Here is a 19,741-nt window from a genome sequence, read left to right on the forward strand (position 1 = left end):
ATGAGCAGCCACTGACTGCACAAAATGTTCACTGGTTACTTGATAAAGGTTTACAGGAGAGTGAGAAAAACTCAGTGAAAGGGGGTGGACACACACTGATACTAACAAGCGTGTTACATACATCAAAGCACAATGAACAGTCAACAACAGAGACACCAACTGGGGAATTGTTTAATACCAGAGCTGACAAAGTAGTAAAGTCAGCAGCAGAAAAAGGAATAGAAGAACAAAAATGTGAATTAATGACAGTTACTGTAATCTCAAATGAACAAATGCTATTCTCTATGCAAAAAGTGTTTTCTTCACAAATGGTTTGTGAATCAGACCACACAGGTTTGTGGTGCAGTAATGACAGTAAGCTTGTTGCACCAAAAAAAGTTTGTACCCTGTTTTGGCACAGCTTAGTCATGGTTTAACACACTGATCAAAAATTGCTATGGCTCAATTGATTATGGCCTATTGGTATGCTCCAAAATTGTTTATTCTAGCTGCAAAATTCTGCTAGCTGTTTAACCTGTTTATAAATCTTGGACGCCCTGTTCTGACAGAACCAACACCCCTCCCAGCTACAGAGAGAGATCCTTTAGGTAATCCAGATTGAATTTATGCAACTCTCAATAAGTAGAAGGTTGCAATATGTTTTGGGTTGTGTGAGACCACAGTCACAACAAATATAAGTAAATGCTAGAAAGATTTATGTAATATAGACTCTGCTGAGTAATGATTATTGTATTTTAGAAAAAAGACTTAAGACTTTATGAGCTATTATCCGTGCTCCTGCATTAGCCCTTCTGGACGATAGCAAGCCATTTACTCTCTCCCCTGAGCAGGAACAAATGTTTAACCAATTGAAAGCTGATGTAACCTCAGCGCTTGCACTGACTTTGCCAGATTATAACAAGTTGTTTCATCTGTATTGTCATGAAACACAGGGACATGCCCAGGGAGTGCTCACACAAGCACATGGAGGGAAAGAAAGACTCTTAGAATATTACTCTATGCAGTTAGACCCTGTAATCGGGGCAGCGCCAACATGTGTTAAATTAGTAGCGGCAGCTGCACTGATGGAAAAAAATCAGCCCCTATAGTGTTAGGACATGTTAGGACATGAACTTGTTATACCAGTACCACATTCAGTAACAGAAATTCTCAACCAGGCACAGGCAAAACACTTGTCCTCAGTCAGGCTCACTAAGTATGAGATAGCTTTGCTTACCCCCTAAAATGTCAAAATAAAGAACATTATTGCTGCTGTATTCAAAGGAGTGGAAAGAAGGGGTGCCATATTATGTTGACAGCACACCATTCACATTGTGAGCAGAACTCATTAGGTCACTGTTTGCTGCTCTTCGACTGCCTAAGCAACTAGCGGTGATAAAGGTACAGGCACACACTCGATAGCAGACCTCAGAAGCCAAAGGTAGTGCCCTAGCAGATGCCGCTGCAAAGCAAGCTGCTGTAATGCCACTGAATCCTGTGAACATAAATGTTGTGGCACAATCCCAGACTTAGAGACACTCATAAAGTTTCAAAAGTAAGCCCCAAACGTTGGAAAAACAGGCCTGGAAAAGGCTGGGGTCAGAGAAACAAGAAAATGAATGGCGGTTGCAGGATCGCTATTGTTTGCCAAAAGCATTGTACCCAGTGATGGCACAAGCCCTACATGGAAAGGTCCATGTGTTCAAGGGCACCATGGTAAAGGACCTGGTATGAAATTGGGTGGCTCCTGGATTTGCACAAGTTTCACAAGCAAATGTATCTGGATGTGTGATATGTGCTTTACACAATCCTGGTAAGACTGTAAAAGTCCCAACCAAAAGTAACCCACAGACTCTGCACCCTAACCATACAGATTAACTTCATACAGTTGCCAAAAGTAGCTGGCTATGTGCATGTCCTTGTGTGCACTGACCTATTTAGTCACTGGCCGAAGTCGTGGCCTTGTAGAACAACAACCACCAAAGCCATGGCAAAGAAACAAATGTCAGAAGTAGTATGTTGATACGGTGTTCCAGAACTGATTGAAAGTGACAGAGGTACACATTTTATGGGCAAGAAACTGCAGCAGATTTTAGAAGAAGGGCGTATCACATCAGCACTACACACCCCCAGAGTAGTGAATGGGTATAAAGGCTGAATGGAACATTAAAATTAAAAACGCAGAAACTAATGGCAGCAACAGGAAACAATTGACTAACATCCACCACAAGGTGTTCTCTTCCATTCCAGATCCAAACCAGGATCCTAACACTCAGTTGGAACCTGGAGATTGTTATAAAGAAACACAAGAAAAAAGCTCTTGAATCCAGGTTTGAAGGACCATATCAGATCTTACTGACGACACCCACATCAGTGAAGGTGCAGGGAAGAGACACCTGAATACACGCTTCGCACTGCAAGATCTTCAGACAAGGGGAGTCTGAGTAAAATGTATAAGTACAAGGTCCAAGGGACACGAGAGAGTAGTGTTCAATGATATTAGCGGGAGGTAAAATGATTGGAAGTTATTTTCTTTTGTTGTGGGCTGTAGGCGATTATTAGTCTACAAAAGAAAGGCAGGTCTGGAAGAAAAAGACTCACGCCAATAGTAGTATAGATATCATTATATATAATGAGAAAAATTCCAATATGAAAGTTCAACTCAAACACATATAGAAAAGACCAATCCGTGAATGTAGGGTTTTACCCCCAATACAGAAATGTATTTGTGAGTATTTTGGACACCCTCCTGATCATATTCTAGCTGTCGTTTTGTAGAATGTACGAAATAAATGATAAATCTGATTGGTTGCTAGAGGCAACATCTTCACTCTTTCAAACCCGTAGCTTGATAAAGATACACCCAAGACTTAATGAATGAAGGCATTGCCCAATTGTTTGAACCTAAGACTTGTAAATTGGTATCTGCAGTGGAAAAGCTGCTTAGTTTAGACAGTGGCAGGGACAATATGAGAATCATTGGCAACAAATTTAAAGTCTCCTACAATGTCCCAACAACATGTTGATTCACTCATGATTTTGTACAATGAACAAGAATTGGCTTTGTCAGTTAATTACAAACATCTGATTGAAGAACTTAGGTCCATAGCGTCTGGTGAGCAACATATTATTGTCTGGGACAGGAAGATGAATAAACTGCCAGGTTAACACTACAGCAAAAATGTGATATTTTCGGTCTCATTTATAAGTTTGTATTCTTAAAATAAAGTTGATTTGTTAATTTAATGAAAATTACATTTTAGTTACTTTAGTTTGATTGAATAAAACGAATGTCCCTGACTGAGCATTCAATAAATGTTCCCCTTTAAAAAAAATAAAAAATGTTTCATTGGATGCAAAAGAGCTCTAATGGAATGTAGTACACACACACAGCATCGGCGGAAAATAGTGTGGTGTTAATAAGCTCCCTGATATTACACCACTATACCACTAAAAATTTGAATGCCCAGTATGCCATGTACACGACCCAGCATTCTAGGGTTCTAAAACTCAAATCTGCTCAGAAGGGAAGGTAATTGTAATATTCCCTTCTTCCAGTAAGCTGCAGAGCCGTGTGCAATGCAATCATGAGCAGGAAAAGAGGACAGGAGCTGGCTGGTCAGGTCACAAGTAAGTGAAGTAAGGGAGTTAGGGGGATTGGTCGGGGAGATTGGGGGTAATATGATGATAAGAGGGGAGATTGAAGATATGAAAATAGTGCTAAACAAGCTCCTGTCTAGTGCATGGGACAGCTGAGTATCTCTCTCTAGATTTCCCTGGGTGCCCACCCTAATAAAATGTCCTGCGCACACTAATGGCTTGGATATAATTCAGCTTTACACATTTTCAAATATTTAGAATATTATTTGATTAGGATAAAAGAACAGCCCAACAAAGAAATTTGTGCAAATTTATGCAGAGGGACTATCCTACCGAGATTCCTCATTTTGTTCCCAGTCTCAATTTTAAAAAACATTAAATTCTTACACCAATACTCATTCTGTCAAATCTCTACATGCCCCATAGAGACGCGAGCAAAAGTGAGCGGTACTTTTTACCATATAGACGGTGAAAATGTGCAGCCGCGATGTTCTTCGGGACATTGCGGCTAATTAAATCTGCCCATAAAGTGATATTACTACTCTCAGAGTGGATAAATTGCTTTTATCTGTTATGTATAATCAGATATAAACTTACATCAATATAGCATTAATCAGTGAACTGGCATAAAAAAACAAAACATATAGACACATATAAAATAATACTACTAGTCGGCAGCGTAAGTGAAGAGTGTAGTCCTCCAAGAAGGATTTGTGGAGCAGGGTCTGAATAAAATCCAGTAGGTGTATTTCCCGAAGTTCTGATCCTCTTAAAATTACTCCCTTCCACATACAGATAGCAGATGGTTCACATACACACACCAGCAAAAACACAGGGTCTTGCCGAAAATCTCAGGAGCTTCCGTGAATTCTCGCACATGTGCATACGCTTTTAGTTGAAGTGAAATAACGGTGTGTGGCTGAAATGTCCGTATGGAGTATGATAAAAGATGACAATTGTCTTAACCCAACATGTGCTAATGACAGGCTTCCTCGGGGGTAAGTGATGGTTTGGAAATCATTTGGGGACCTAAAAAAGTCATGTAGGAGGACATTGTATTCACAGTCCAATAAGAGAGAAGGATTAAGTGATCGACAGGTCCCTATTTTAAGAATAGGGAACTAGGTGTCCATTCTTATTGGTTCCTTCAGGGCATTGTATGCCGCATTTTGTATTAAATTGCTCTGCACATGCTCAGAAATGGACAATATGCCAGTGGAAGCAAGTGCATGCAATTCATCTTTGAATGCAAATGACAATATTGCCTACAATATGGAGGATGAAACAGGGGAGGGAAGGGGCATATCAATGTAAGCAATGTATGGTAAGAGCGGGCCAAGGTCAAGCATACGCACATTCGTCATATTAACGTGCTCGTCATCTTTGAGGTACGTGTTTCTTAGCTATATCACTTGCACCAGCTGTAGGGCAGGTGTAAGTCCCAATTTATAACGTTGATGGTAGCGTATGCATGCTAGACCATGTATTTGCAATTAAGAGCAACTGTAAAAATGCATTTTATGTACAAAAGACGTTAATAACATAATTATATATGTAGACCATTTCATTTTAAATGATTTTATTAATAATTATATTATTAACAGGTATTAATGTATTTATTTATTTTTGCACCTATACAATGTGCATATCCTGCAGTGGGTTGTATCTGTCTGCATACGGAAAGTGCTGAAAAGTCAGAGCATATTTATACCTGTATTCAAATGGAAACGTTTCTTGAGATTCGCTTGTGCTTGAATACAGGTATGCAATTTCCGTCCGTTTTAAAAAAAATAATAATTTCATTCACTATGTGTTCCTTGATAAACCAGGTCCACATTGCCTAAAGTTCACAACTGTAATACTTCTGTAACTCAGACACACACTATTCATATTTCATTGAAAATCATAAACTTGCTTATTTTTTTCTATTTATCTTTAGTTATTTTGGAACATGGCTTATATACCTTATATTATTTTGTAGTACTGTCAGCTTTTATGGCCCTCAATTGCTGCCTAAATGTATGTACTAATGTTATTTCCTAATATATTATTTCTCCAGATAGCATTAAAATATCCTTTACCTGTAGATAATCAAATTTCTTACAAAACGGCATCATTCTCAATCATCTGAAGCAAAGTTTACACACCTTAGTGAAATCCACTACAGGGCCAGCTTAATAATCTATACTACTCAATTCACATTGTTTCCAATTGCCAGAGAAGAGTGTAATGTTGCCGATCTATGAATCTGTTTTCCCTACGGATCTTTCCATTTGTGTTTTTATAGTACCATTACTATATGTTTGAGCGCTTTAAACATGCTAGGCCTGATTCATTATAGAACTTAGGCAAGAATTTGAGTAAGTTTTCTTACTTAAGTTTTCTGGACAAAACCATGTTACAATGCAAGGGGTGCAAATTAGTTTATTATTTTGCACATAACTTAAATACTGGCTGTTTTTCATGTAGCACGCAATTATCAACTTTAGATTTCAGTGTACAAATAAGCTATCAAGCTACTTGATTACTTATTTGTACACTGAAATCTAAAGTTGATATTTGTGTGCTACATGAAAAACAGCCAGTATTTTCCTTATGTGCAAAAAAATGGGATTTTTACTCACCGTAAAATCCGTTTCTCTGACTCCATTGGGGGACACTGCGAGACATTGGGGTATAGTAGGTGGTCAGGAGTTCTTGTCACTTTAACTGTTAAATCCTTGGACTCCTCCCCTGCTATGCCCCTCCTCTCCATAGAGATCCTCAGTTTTGACTAACAAAGAGTGACCCTAAGGAGGTAACATAACCTATACAGGTCTTAATAATAAAGAACCATAAACAAAATTTTCACACACAGAACTATATACAGAGCAAGTGAGGGTGCGCAGTGTCCCCCAATGGAGTCAGAGAAACGGATTTTACGGTGAGTAAAAATCCCATTTTCTCTTTCCTGCCATTGGGGGATACTGCGAGACATTGGGACTATACCAAAGCTTCCTCAAGGGTGGGAATGCTCTGGACCCGCTGCACGCATAATCCTGCGACCAAAGCTTGCATCAGCCGATGCAAAGCCTTGAAGTCTATAGAATTTAGTGAATGTGTGGACGGAAGACCAAGTCGCCGCTCTACACAACTGTTCTGCAGACGCGCCGTGCCTAGCCGCCCAGGAGGCACCTACTGCCCTAGTAGAATGTGCCCTTAAAGTCTGCGGAACGGCTAGAGAAGCTGAAACATAAGCCTCACGAATTGTGGACGTGATCCACCGAGCAATAGACTGCTTTGAAGCAGGCCAGCCTCTTTTATTGGCATCGTATAAAACGAAAAGATCTCTGGTCTTTCTAACCTGCGCTGTACGATCTACATAAATTTGTAGAGCTCGCACCACATCCAAATACTGCGTAGACCCTTCTGAAGAGTCCCTTCCTGCTTTGAAAGCCGGGACAACAATTTCCTGATTCAGGTGGAATCTTGAAACCACCTTGGAAACAAAAGATGGCTTGGTCCTAAGGGCTGCCCTGTCTGAGTGAAAAATCAGACACCCTGCGTGCTGAAGCTATGGCCAATAAAAATGCTGTCTTCCAGGTAAGATACCGTAAGTCCACAGACTGTAAAGGCTCAAACGGATGTTTAGAAAGAGCCCGTAGAACCAAATTTAGGTCCCAGGGCTCAACAGGATGACAAAAAGGAGGTTGTATACGCAACACCCCCTGCAAAAAAGTTTTAATGTCTGGATATTCAGCGATCTTTTTCTGAAAATAGACAGAAAGAGCGGATATTTGCCCCCTAAGGGAACTAAGCCGCAAACCTTTCTGAACTCCGTCCTGAAGAAAATCCATGACACGGGAAATCCTGAATTTTGAAGAATGAAACCCCCTGGACTCACACCACACAATATACGTCTTCCATACTCTATAATAAATAGAAGATGACGCGGGCTTCCTAGCCCTAATCATGGTGTTTATGACCTCTTGAGAGAACCCCCTTAGCCTTGAGTATTAGGGTTTCAAAAGCCAGGCCGTTAAATTCAGCTGATCCAAACCTTGGTAAAGGAATGGGCCTTGAACCAGAAGATCTGCTTGCATGGGAAGCCGAAATGGAGGAGCTCCTGCTAATAACAGCAGATCGGAGAACCACGCTCTGCGTGGCCAGAATGGAGCTATGAAAATTGCGGGAACTTTCTCCCTCTTCACCTTCTTCAACACCCGTGCAATCATTGGAATGGGCGGGAAGATGTACACCATACGGTACTGCCAAGGGGCTGACATTGCATCTACTATCTCTGCCCCTGGGTCTCGTGCTCTTGCGCCATAGCGCGGCACCTGATGGTTCAGCCTGGACGCCATCAGGTCTATTTCTGGACGACCCCACCGCTCCACCAGTAGGGAGAATACCTGACTGTTTAGAGCCCATTCCCCGGGATGAAGGGTGTGTCTGCTGAGGAAGTCTGCTTTCCAATTCTTCACCCCCGGAATATGAATGGCTGAGATCCTGGGAACCTGACGTTCTGCCCACGCTAGTATGCAAGTGGCCTCTCGCATAGCAGCCGCGCTGCGAGTGCCGCCCTGATGATTTATGTACGCCACTGTGGTGGCGTTGTCGGACTGGATCGGAAGAGGTCTTCCTCTTAGAAATTTCTGTGCTCCTACCAGAGTGTTGTACACTGCTCTGAGCTCCAGAATGTTTATTGGAAGACGAGATTCCTGAGGGGACCAGAGACCCTAAAGCCTCAGGGTTCCTGTTACTGCCACCCATCCCAACAGACTGGCATCTGTTGTGACTAGAGTCCAAGACAATACCTGTAAGGATTGGCCCCTCTCCAGGTTTGACCGAGACGTCCACCAGACCAGAGATAGCCTTGTGGCTGTGGACAGACAAAACATCTCTTTTTCTAAATTCGTCTGAGACCCTGACCACTTCCGCAGGATCTCTGCTTGAAGTGGACGGGAGTGAAATTGAGCAAAAGGAACTGACTCGAATACCGAGACCATCGTCCCCAGGAGCTTCATGCAACAGAGAACCGAGACACTCCTCCTCCTCCTCAGCATGGCTCTGGTCTTTGTCTGTAAAGTTAAGACCTTCTCTGCTGGCAGATAAACTCTCAGAGACTGAGTATCGAAAAGCAGTCCCAGGAAGCGCATCTGCTGAGCTGGTACTAGCGATGACTTGGGAAAATTCAACACCCAACCGTGACTCTGTAGAAACTGCGTAACAGTCTGAATATGTTGGGATAGCAGGACCGCAGACGGTGCCTTCAGCAGAAGGTCGTCTAGGTAGGGGACAATTGTTATGCCCTTTTGCCGCAATAGACCTGCCATGACTGCCATGATCTTGGTAAAGACTCTGGGAGCGGAAGCTAGGCCAAAGGGGAGAGCCCTGAACTGAAAGTGCGCCCTTCCTACTGCGAACCGAACGAGACTTTGGTATCCTTCCCAGATCGGGACATGTAGGTAGGCATCCTTGATGTCTAATGATGCCAAAAACTCCCCTTTTTCTATCCCTGCTATCACAGAGCGAAGGGATTCCATGCGAAATTTTTGAACCTTCACCTGCTTGTTTAGAGACCGAAGATTCAAGATGGGCCGGAAGGATGCGTCTGGTTTTGGCACCACGAAGAGGTTTGAATAGAAACCTCGCCCCCTTTCTAGAGGAGGAACCTGAACTATTACTTGAGCAGCCAGGAGCTTCTGCATGGCTTCCTGAAGTGCCACACATCTGCGGGGGCAAGAGGGGAGAGGAGTGACGAAGAACCTGTGAGGGGGGGAGTGGGCTAAATCTAGGATATAGCCCCGGGACACCACTCCTCGAACCGAGAGATCCGTCGTGGATTTCCACCACTGATCCCTGAATTGAAGAAGCCGTGCCCCCACCTGATTCGCCTCCTGAAGAACTAAGTCACGCGGAGGGCTTGTCCGCTGGATGAGAAGAACCTCTCCTTGCCATACCTCTACCTCCTCTGCCTCTAATGGCCGAAGATCTAGGTGCTGAGGTATGCCCTCTACTAAGGCCACCTCCCCCTCGGGAAAAACTCTGAAAGGAACGAAATCTACCCTGACGGGGTCTGCTTGAAACCCTAGGTAGAGCAGTACTCTTACCTCCCGTGGTTTCCTGAATAACCCTTTCGAGCTCCGCCCCAAATAGAGTTAGCCCATCAAAAGGTAAATTTTCTAAAGCTCTCTTAGAGTCTGCATCCACCGACCACGTTCGTAACCATAGGTTACGACGAGCTGCTATAATCAGAGCCGAGGCCTGAGCATTCACCGAAACTGCATCCATGGCAGCGTTCGCCCCATACTCCGAAGTTTCTAGTGCATGTTCTGCTAGATCAACTAGCTGAGTACGCGGAGTGTTATTTCTAAGGCCCCTAATCAAAGCCTCCATCCATAACTGCACGGCCTTGTTGGCCCATGCTACAGCCATATTAGGCCTAAACATACTTCCCACAGCGGTATAAGCTGAGCGAAGAGCCAGATCACACTTCTTATCAGTGTAATCCTTAAGGGTTATCCGCTCTTGGACAAGGATAGCTGAAGATGACGCTAACCAGGGTACCGGGGTGTCCACCTTAGGCAAAGTCTCCCATTTCACTGTATCCTCCGGAGGCAGCGGATAAAGGGACTTAAACTTTCCCGGCATCATGAACTATTTATTTGGCTTGCGCCAAGCTTCAGAAATAATTTCCAACATTTCTGGAGAATGTGGGAAAATAGCTAACTGTGCCTTAGGTCTTTTAAACAAGGATATACCCTTAGGTGCTACGGGTTCCGGGTCAGCTAACCCTAAGGCATGTCTGATACCCAAAATAAGACTATCCACACTCGTGGAGCCAGCATCAGCATCATAGATAGCCTCCCCTTCAGGGTCAATATCTACCTCACCTTCCTCGGCTGAGGAGTGATCAGAAAGCTGATCTATTTCCAGATCTGTCTCAGTAACGACCCTCTTACTCCTCTGGGGAATAGATACTGGCCTATCTTCCTCATGAGTGGACCCTGCCTGTGATGTGGGAGTATTCTCGACAGACTGGCTGCCTGCAAGAGTAAGTGTGGTAGTGTTGTCACGTACCTCGATTGCCCGCAGCATCACGGCCGTCATTTTCACCATAGCCGAAGAAAAGGACCGCATCCAGGGCGGTTCCACCATTGAAGAGGTTCCCTCCTGGGCTGAATTGTCACGCCTTTGAGCGTCCGCAGTACAAGCTGCGCAAAGGGCGTCTCGGTCTGTGTGGGCAACAGAAAGTTTAACGTTACATTTTGAACAGGCAAAATACATTGCAGCAGGCACAGAAGCACCCTTGCCTTTTGCTGACCCCTTCTCCGCCATTGTTCTGCTTCTTAAAATAATTCTTAAAAGTAATGCAGACAACTTAAGGCGACAAACCAGAAGAGATCTGTGCTAGGCAGTCTCTGTTAGAGCACCACTCCAAATAAAAGCAAGTTCAAAATAGTACTGTCTGTGAAAATCTCTTAACTGAAATGACTCACAAGATCACACAATCCCGCAATATACAATCCCCCCAATGCTCACTAATTGACACAGTGTAGCGATTAGGGCATCTAGATTCTTTCCGGGAGAAGAGAGGCAGAGCAAAGGCTTAGTATAATTGCAGAGCTACACGCTGTAATGGCGGCCAGTCTCCGATGCCCGCGCGGGAAAGAAGCGCTTTCACTCCTCCCCTTCCTGCTGTATCACTCTCTGCCTCCCGAGTACTCGCTGGCGCCATCCTCCGATGGCCGCCAGGAGTGAAAACCGCGGTCAAATTGACTGTGCCCAGCGCTTATGTCCGGCAGAGCAGCCGCTCACCTCAGCGAGTGTGAGCGCTGCTTCTCCCTCTGTTCGTTTTGTCTAGGGGAGCAGAGCTGCCGGCCAGAGGTCTCTGTCGGGGAAGGAAGGGCTGCTGTAGCCTTACTCACCGCTGGTGCTGCGCTGTTCACTCCTCCTTTTCCCCAGTCTGCACCAACACTTTCACTCCTCCTGTCATTTCCTAATAAAGTAATGGCCCCTATTAAATGACTGCCGGCAGAGGTGCTGGTAACATGAGCGCTAGGCTTCACCTACCTGCGCTGGGATCCAGAGTGTGTAGAGCCAAGTCCTGCTCACTCTGCTGGGCTACTAGGATCCCGCGCTGCACCTATAAGGGATAAAAATAAAAACATGATAACTAAAATTAAACTGAGTATAGGCAGGAGCCTATACTCCAGTGACCGAACTCTAGGTCACTTACAAAAAACTGAGGATCTCTATGGAGAGGAGGGGCATAGCAGGGGAGGAGTCCAAGGATTTAACAGTTAAAGTGACAAGAACTCCTGACCACCTACTATACCCCAATGTCTCGCAGTGTCCCCCAATGGCAGGAAAGAGAAAATAAACTAATTTGCACCCATTGCATTGCAACATGGTTTTGTCCAGAAAACTTGAGTAATAAAATTTACTCAATTTCTTGGCTAAGTTCCCTTAATGAATCAGGCCCTGTATTCTTTCAAACACCCACCAGTCCAGAGATAGACTAGAGAATTCACTGCCTGTTTAAGTACTTCATCAGTACTTTTTAGTTATATATAGATGTTCTTATTATGTACTTTAAAAAAAAAAATGATAGTTGTCTTTTATTGTGACAGTACTAGATTCTTGTGTATTTATTAAATTGTTACCAACACGTAACCAATGACATCTAGATGCTCCTTTTTTAAACAGCCACCAATGTGCATCTACTGATATCATGATCAATAGTATCTATACAACGAAGCAAACTGATTGCATATCTTCCAATAAAATATTGTTTTATATATTATACAATATATATATATATATATATATATATATATATATATATATATATATATATATCTATTATATAAATGCCTAGTGGCGTGTGTGAAAAAAACAAAAACCAAGCTGCAGCGCCACCTGCTGGGCAAAGTTATACACTGACCTATATATTTCTTGAAGGAGAGGTGACAGTTGGGAGTGGTTGGTGGTTGCCGGGGGTGACAGTGGGGAGTTTTTAACACCTTAAGTAGCTTGATGAAGGATGTGGCGATGAAGATGAAGGATGAGGTGATGGAGAAAAATGATGAGGTGGTGACGTGGACAAAACCACGTTAAAAAAGGGCGCTTGCGTCGGGAAGTAACGCTCTTCCCCTGAGGAGGCCTGGGCTAGGCCCAAATGCATGACAAGAACCTTTTTAATAACTTAAGTAGCTTGATTTGACTAGAATGCATGAGTATCATGCACGGGTTAACTAATATATATATATATATATAAATATTTTCCTCCTGATGAAGTCCTTTTACTTTACGGACGAAACGCTTTGAGGATCGTGGATTGATATACATTTAGGATATCGTGGTATCTATCCGCTGTGGATACATTGAGACTGACAACCATCTGCCTTGTGGAGGACACATGTCTGTCCAGATGAGTACCATCAAAGATACCTTTACATGCAATTTTGTGAATGATTCTATGTAAGTCTGTTACTTACTTTTTTAATAAATTCTGGTATATACAGTATTATACTATTTTAGTTTCTCTTATTATATTATGCTACTGAGGTTCAAGTGGTTGTCAGTGATCCCCCTGATTGACGAGAATTGCAGGATTGGGAGACATCTATATGTTGGACACTTCAGCAACTTCACAGATATGCCTAAAAGGTTTTTTATCCGGTACGCATAATCAGTATTATTGGTGATCACACCCGGGATTTTAGTATATTAGTATATGGCACAAGTGTTTTTATGTGATCACTTTGTTGGCTCTATTTGCATTGTGAGAATCACAATATATCTGTGTGTTTTCAATCTACCACACTTCATTTACTCTCACAACTTAGTTGTGTTTTTATTGTGGTAATACACAATGTGACGCCCTGTTCCATATATATATATATATATATATATATATATATATATATATATATATATATATATATATATATATATATATATAAAACCACTGACAAAGCAGAATATCACTGGTACTAATGCATATATATATATATATATATATATATATATATATATATATTAAAGCAACTTATACATATCACTGATTTTAGACATAAATCCATTGTCATCCACTGCAAGTGGCGCATAGACCATCGCCTCATTTGTGCTTCTATTTTTATTCTGATAAAGCTCATTGGACAAACCATAAAAGCTGTCTAGCATTGTTCACACATTGCACTGAGCAGTGAATTCAGATTTACTTTTACACGGTGTTGGCACTGGACAAGCAACCGTTAAAGTGACAGCAAGTGTGAATTTCTAAAGAAGTGCAGGAATCACAGTTTTCACAAGATGTGAAAATTGATGTGCTAAAGTTAATCTTATGCAACTGCACTTAGATTTATGGGGAAGTGCACAGGATTGTGAGCTATGATAGCAGCATCTGTGGGGCTGCAAAAGTTTGCACCAGCTAATGGGAAGAGTCGGTAGGATTGCGAAGCATGAGTGTCTTGTGAATATAACGTATAGACATTATATAGTGATATTGATTATCTCAGTTAACACTGATTGCCTATGTTATTAGAGATTGAGCGCTAAAATCCTGCCCCTTTTTGTCTATTTGTATTAGAGACTGATCATATCTGGGTTAGCAGCTCTCTCTGATTCTATATATTTTATATGTATGAGCGCTCCCTATACCGAAAGAAGCATGAGTGTGCCTACATTTGTACCAACATGCAAAACAAGACTTCACTTGAAAAAGATAAAAAAGGTGGAGAGAACACATTTACAGGGACATGCCCTGCTTTGCAGGAGGACATACAGCCCTCCTTGGGACTTGATGTTTCTACCACCTTGTGGGTGCAAGAGATCCGATTTTGTCCTATATTTTTAAATGGCCTTATCTGTGTGGAGTTTGTATGTTCTCCCCGCCTGTTTGTGTGGGTTTCCTCCAGGTGGTTCGGTTTCTTCCCACACTCCAAAAGCATACTAGGTGGTTAATTGGCTGCTATCAAATTGACCTTAGTCTCTGTCTCTGTCTGTGTGTGTGTGTGTGTGTGTGTGTGTGTGTGTGTGTGTGTGTGTGTGTGTGTGTGTGTGTGTGTGTGTGTGTGTGTGTGTGTGTGTGTATACGTATGTTAAGGAATTTAGACTGTAAGCTCCAATGGGGCAGGGACTGATGTGAGTGAGTTCTCTGCACAGCGCTGCAGAATTAGTGGCGCTATATAAAGAGCTGATGATGATGATGATGATGAAATGGGAAGTATTTTGCACATTCCAGTTTCATTTTTGTAGGAAATCACATTTAAAGGCACACTTTGACCAATACTATAAAAAGTTTCAAACACATAAAAGTTAACCCAATAATGTGTACTCACTCTCATAATTAATTGATGAAATAAAGGAAGTTAAATCAAGCATATATTCTGCAATACTTTAGGAGACAAAAACTTTAAAACGAATTAAAGGGAGTAGTGGGGACTGATTACCATCACCTTCAAAGTAGAGTAGCAAAACTAATTGAATTAAATCAAAAGAGAGAAAGAGAGAATATATACTTGCCTCCGAATCGTTCCAGCATGTTCTGCACTTCTCCCCTACAATAAAGAAATGTAAACAGAATGGTACAGTAAATTAGTAGACAAGATACTATATACCCAATTAAAGAGAAAATCAGTCTATCGCACTCTCTAAGAATGGGTACACACTAGAGTGTTTTCAGCAGAATATCGAGCCAAGCAGACAATAAACAACTGATTGGCCCGATATCACAGTAATATGTACCCTGCAATGAGGAAAAGTTATCGTTCCAAAGTACATAAGATCGTTGAACGAGATTGATAAACTGAAGTAAAAATTTTTTGTCATCGATGGAACAGTATCGTTCAAATTCTGCAGTCTGCAGAATTGCAACGACAACTTAGTTGATAGTGACAGGCCCAGACACAGCAGGAGAGCCTTTTGTGCACAATGCAGAAAGCTAACAACAGGTTTACATACCCAGCACGCTGTATCCTCTCCCAGCGACCACAGTCTGACAGCCGAACTCGGCTTTTTAGCCTAGCTGTCAGATTGCTCCAGAGAACATTGGGAGGACTAGGCATCCCGAGCGCCTGAGTCACACATCTAGCATATCTAGACTATTTAGATGCCACAAGAAACCAATTGCTGTGTGTGTGGCAGTGTCACCACTTTCAATGTCAGCAGCACAATCACATCATCATAAGCACACAATTTGTCAGTCAGTGTTTATGACAGTTTCAGTGAGGATAATAGTTAGTGCAGGGGTGCATGTTATGACATCTGTCACTGTTGCAGCCAATGGTTATGACGGGTGAAGAGCACAGGACTGAAGGTAATCAGGTCTAGTGTGTACACATAATTTGGCATGCTGATCTGGATATTTTTTTCCCCGGTCACTGGTAAAATCGCTAATCGTTAGACAGTTCCTGTAGTTTGTACCTAGCCTAAAGCAATCTATAGCAATTGAGTGAGCATTAAAAGTATTTGCATTTATTTTTTAGCCCTATGTATAAACAAAATGCTGACACCTAATCTTTCACTCCATGTGGTCCTAAATAGAATTGCCCCAGAGCCCACAGCACTATTTGCTTTTTCACACTGTATAAATTTCACCAGAAACATCTTCTATTTTTAACTCTGCCCAAAAAAGTTATATTTCTCAGGACAGATAGTACTTTGCTTTGGAACCATAGTTAAGTAAATAACTTTTATTTATGGACCTTATACTGAGCAGAGAGAATGCACTTTCATGATTCTTCCTTAAAAACAAAAATGAAAGAAATTTCAGCACCATCACAAACTAAAATAAATAAAAATGAATAATACTTTCATTTTATGAAAACATTTATCTTTTCTCTGAATTCTATTGTGTAAACTGTGTCTAAAATTCTCATTATTCAATGATTCAAAGTGGCTAAGAACCCTCTACCACATTGGGGAATAATTGGCCTACACCTTCTTTCTTTGCCCCTAAGAAAAAAGAAAGGACTGACTAGATGCATTATTTCCAGACTGTCTGGGGTGCTGACTTCCAGGGCACCTCCCTGAACTGCTGGCAAGCTGACAATAGTCTTTTCAGTTCCTGTGGTAAATTATGTAATTTTCTCAGTCACTTTTTGGACCATCAAATCTAGTTTAACTCCATACAGTAAAGAACCTAAAGCCACAAAAAGCTCTTCTGAAAACATACAGTATGTTGAGGATATAGTTCTTACCAAGAAAGCAACCATATATAAGGAAGCTTCACATAGAAAATCAATAGCTTTCTTCATAGTTTTCATACTTTTCAATAAAACCTGTGTATTAATTTTGTCGTGGGTATCCTTATACAAAGCTAACATAACATATAAATTCTAAGAGCTCTAGAAACAGACGCTACTACTACTCCAAAAAATACTGTAGTTCCTGTTGAGATATGCAATCTCTTACAACACATTTCCATCTTTCTATCCATGGAGTCTTTTTAAAGCCTCCATCTTCCAATCGAATGATATTTTCTGCTGAGAGATTAGCTACCACTGCATCAACTTTTGGAATAAAATCCCATCTTTCCTCTTCACTATCCATAAAAGGATAAATTATTTTAATCCTTTTAGGAATAAACTGACGCCTTTCTGGTTGTTCCCATTCTTTTTCTAAAATCCTCAATATTATGGAGTGATTTGAGTGTCTCAGGAACTTCTAATCTACTAGGATTTTCATGCACAACAGTCTCTAGAGTTTACAGATAATGGTGCACAAAACAAAAATCATCAAGTGAGCGTCAGTTCTGTGGGCAAAAAAAGACTTTTGAATGAGAGAGATCTGGGAGTGGCCAAACTGGTTCAAAATTACAGAAAGGCGACAGTAACTCAAATAGCGATGCTATACAATAGTGGTATGCAGAAGACAATCTCTGAACGTACAGCATGTCAAACCTTGAAGTGGATGGGTTACAACAGTAGAAGACAACACCAGGTTCAACTCCTGTCAGCCAACAGGAAACATAGGCTACAGTAGACACAAGCTCACCAAAACTGTACAGTTTAAGATTGTAAAAACATCACATTGTCTGGCCAATCTCAATTTCTGCTGCAACATGCACATGGTAAGGTGGGAACTTGGTGTAAACAACATGAATCCATCATGCCTTATGTCAACGCTGCAAGCTGGTGGTTTAATGGTGTGGGGAATGTTTTTGTCACAGAGCCCGAGTTTGGAATAGATCTCGAAGCACCGCTCTAAATAGACTCACCCCCAGACAGGTGCGGAGTCTAATGGTAGAGAGGTATTCACCAGGGATCCCGCAAGGGAATATGGATTTAGCTGCTCTATAGCTACAGGTCGCGGTCCTCCAAGGGGGATTAGAGCAGGGCGAGATGGAACCGTGGAGTGGAGCAGGCCTGCTGGAAGAAAAATGCAGAGGTTCAAGTGAACGGCAGTGAACCCGTCACGGTCACTAGAGTTCTTGACCCAGCGTTCTGCCAGTTGTTATCACTACTCTTGAGGCGTGGAGTCTAAAGCAGCGACTGGTCTTCTCCAGGGACCCCCGCAAGAGGGTTTGGGTTTTTGCGGCGTCACTACGCAGGTCGCGGTCCTCAAGAGAGTGCAGCAGAGCAATGGAGTACAGCTAAATAGAGAGATAGACGGTAATAATGATGCGATAATACACAGAAGAGCAATTATATATATATATATATGTGATGGTTGTAGCAACAACTGTCTGGCCAGGTGGAGAGATGAAACAGATGCTATGGGATAAACAAACAGAGGTAATGTTATCCCATATGAGGCTAACGGAGTCAGTCCAACAGGAGAAATATAGCACGGGCAGTGGTGGTCAGCCAGAGGTAGTTTTACTACTGACAGAATGAGAGATGGCCAGTGAATAGTTAGAAAAACGATAATAGAACAAAAGTCAATGAATGATAAGTTTACCACGGATGTGGCTGGGAAGTATCCGGCCCACAGTTGAGAAGCAGCAGTCACTACAGCATACAGCAGGAGGCAGGTTTTACCACGGAGGTGGCTGAGAAGTATCCGGCCCACAGGTGAAAAGCAGCGGTCATTACAGCATACAGCGGAAGGCAGTTTTTACCACGGAGGTGGCTGAGGGGTATCCGGCCAACAAAATCAAAGACCAGTGCAATGAGGCAGGAACGCTGAAAGTAACTGCAGCCACAGGAACAGAGTACACAGCTGACACGAGGAGGTGAGAATCAATATCAGACAATTAAGGAGGGGTCAGAGGTGCTTTAAATAGGGAAAAGGCTAATGGATAGCCAATACAAATAAAGGAAAAGTTATAAAGGGCCCTCTAGGTTTGCACATGCGCAGAAACACAGTCAAGATGACAGACGGCCGTGGCACAGCACAGGCACCGGCAGAGGGGCAATTGGCCCAACTCCAGGTCTAGAAGTCCGGTGAGTGACAGAACCGAAGCATTAAGGTTTTTATAAAGTGAATAGCTGAGTACAGGACTGATCATGAGACACAAGGTTCCTGCAACAATACCGCAGGTCTTGATCGTGGAATAGGTAACACAGGATACTGTTGTGCAAACATAAGCCAGAGAGAACAGCGTCCTAACAGGTAAGGAGACCTGAAGATCTGGCAACTTGGTAGAGAAGCAGGTGCTTTAAATAGACAGAGCTGACAGACAATTAGCCAATCAAGTAAATGCAGGAAGTTTTGAAAAGACCAGGTGTGCGCATGCTCAATTCAGACCAGCAAGTAAATGAAGGGAGTGAGAACCAAGGGAAACAAGGAAGAACAGTGACCAAAATGCAGGTTAGCTGTTGCAATGTGTGACAGTTTTCTTGGCACACATTATTACCCTTAATACCAACTGAGCATCATTTGAATGCCACAGTATTAATGCTGACCATGTGCATCCATTTATGGCCACAGTCTACTAGACTAATAGCCTCCACAGACAATCGAGCACCTTTGGGATGTGGTGTAACAATGTCACGCTAGCCTTGAGAAACAGACTCATCTACTGGTATTGGCGCAGCTAGCCTAGGAGGCGCGGAGTCTAACGTGCCCCAGGTTTTCGCCAGGGACCCCCGCAAGGAAATTTGGGCTTCGTGGCCGAGACACGCAGGTTGAGGCCCTCCAAGGTAGCCACCAGTGAGAGGATTAGAGAGAAGTCGAACAATCCGGGTCAGAACCGTGCTAGAATACAGGACCAGAGGGACAGGCAAACGCA

At 42.4% G+C, this 19,741-nt stretch overlaps 1 protein-coding gene across 3 annotated transcripts in view; it reads right to left on the bottom strand.

Moving 5' to 3' along the window:
* Nucleotides 1-19,741, bottom strand: part of SYCP3 (synaptonemal complex protein 3) — a 746,653-nt gene that overhangs the window by 36,153 nt on the left and 690,759 nt on the right. For all 3 annotated transcript variants that reach the window (XM_075209286.1, XM_075209288.1, XM_075209285.1), the window contains exon 4: nt 15,091-15,125. In XM_075209286.1, coding sequence (XP_075065387.1) covers nt 15,091-15,125 — 35 coding nt within the window. The remainder of the gene's footprint in view (nt 1-15,090; nt 15,126-19,741) is intronic.

Source organism: Mixophyes fleayi, chromosome 4 (assembly GCF_038048845.1).
Source record: "Mixophyes fleayi isolate aMixFle1 chromosome 4, aMixFle1.hap1, whole genome shotgun sequence".
Lineage (NCBI taxonomy): Eukaryota > Metazoa > Chordata > Amphibia > Anura > Limnodynastidae > Mixophyes > Mixophyes fleayi.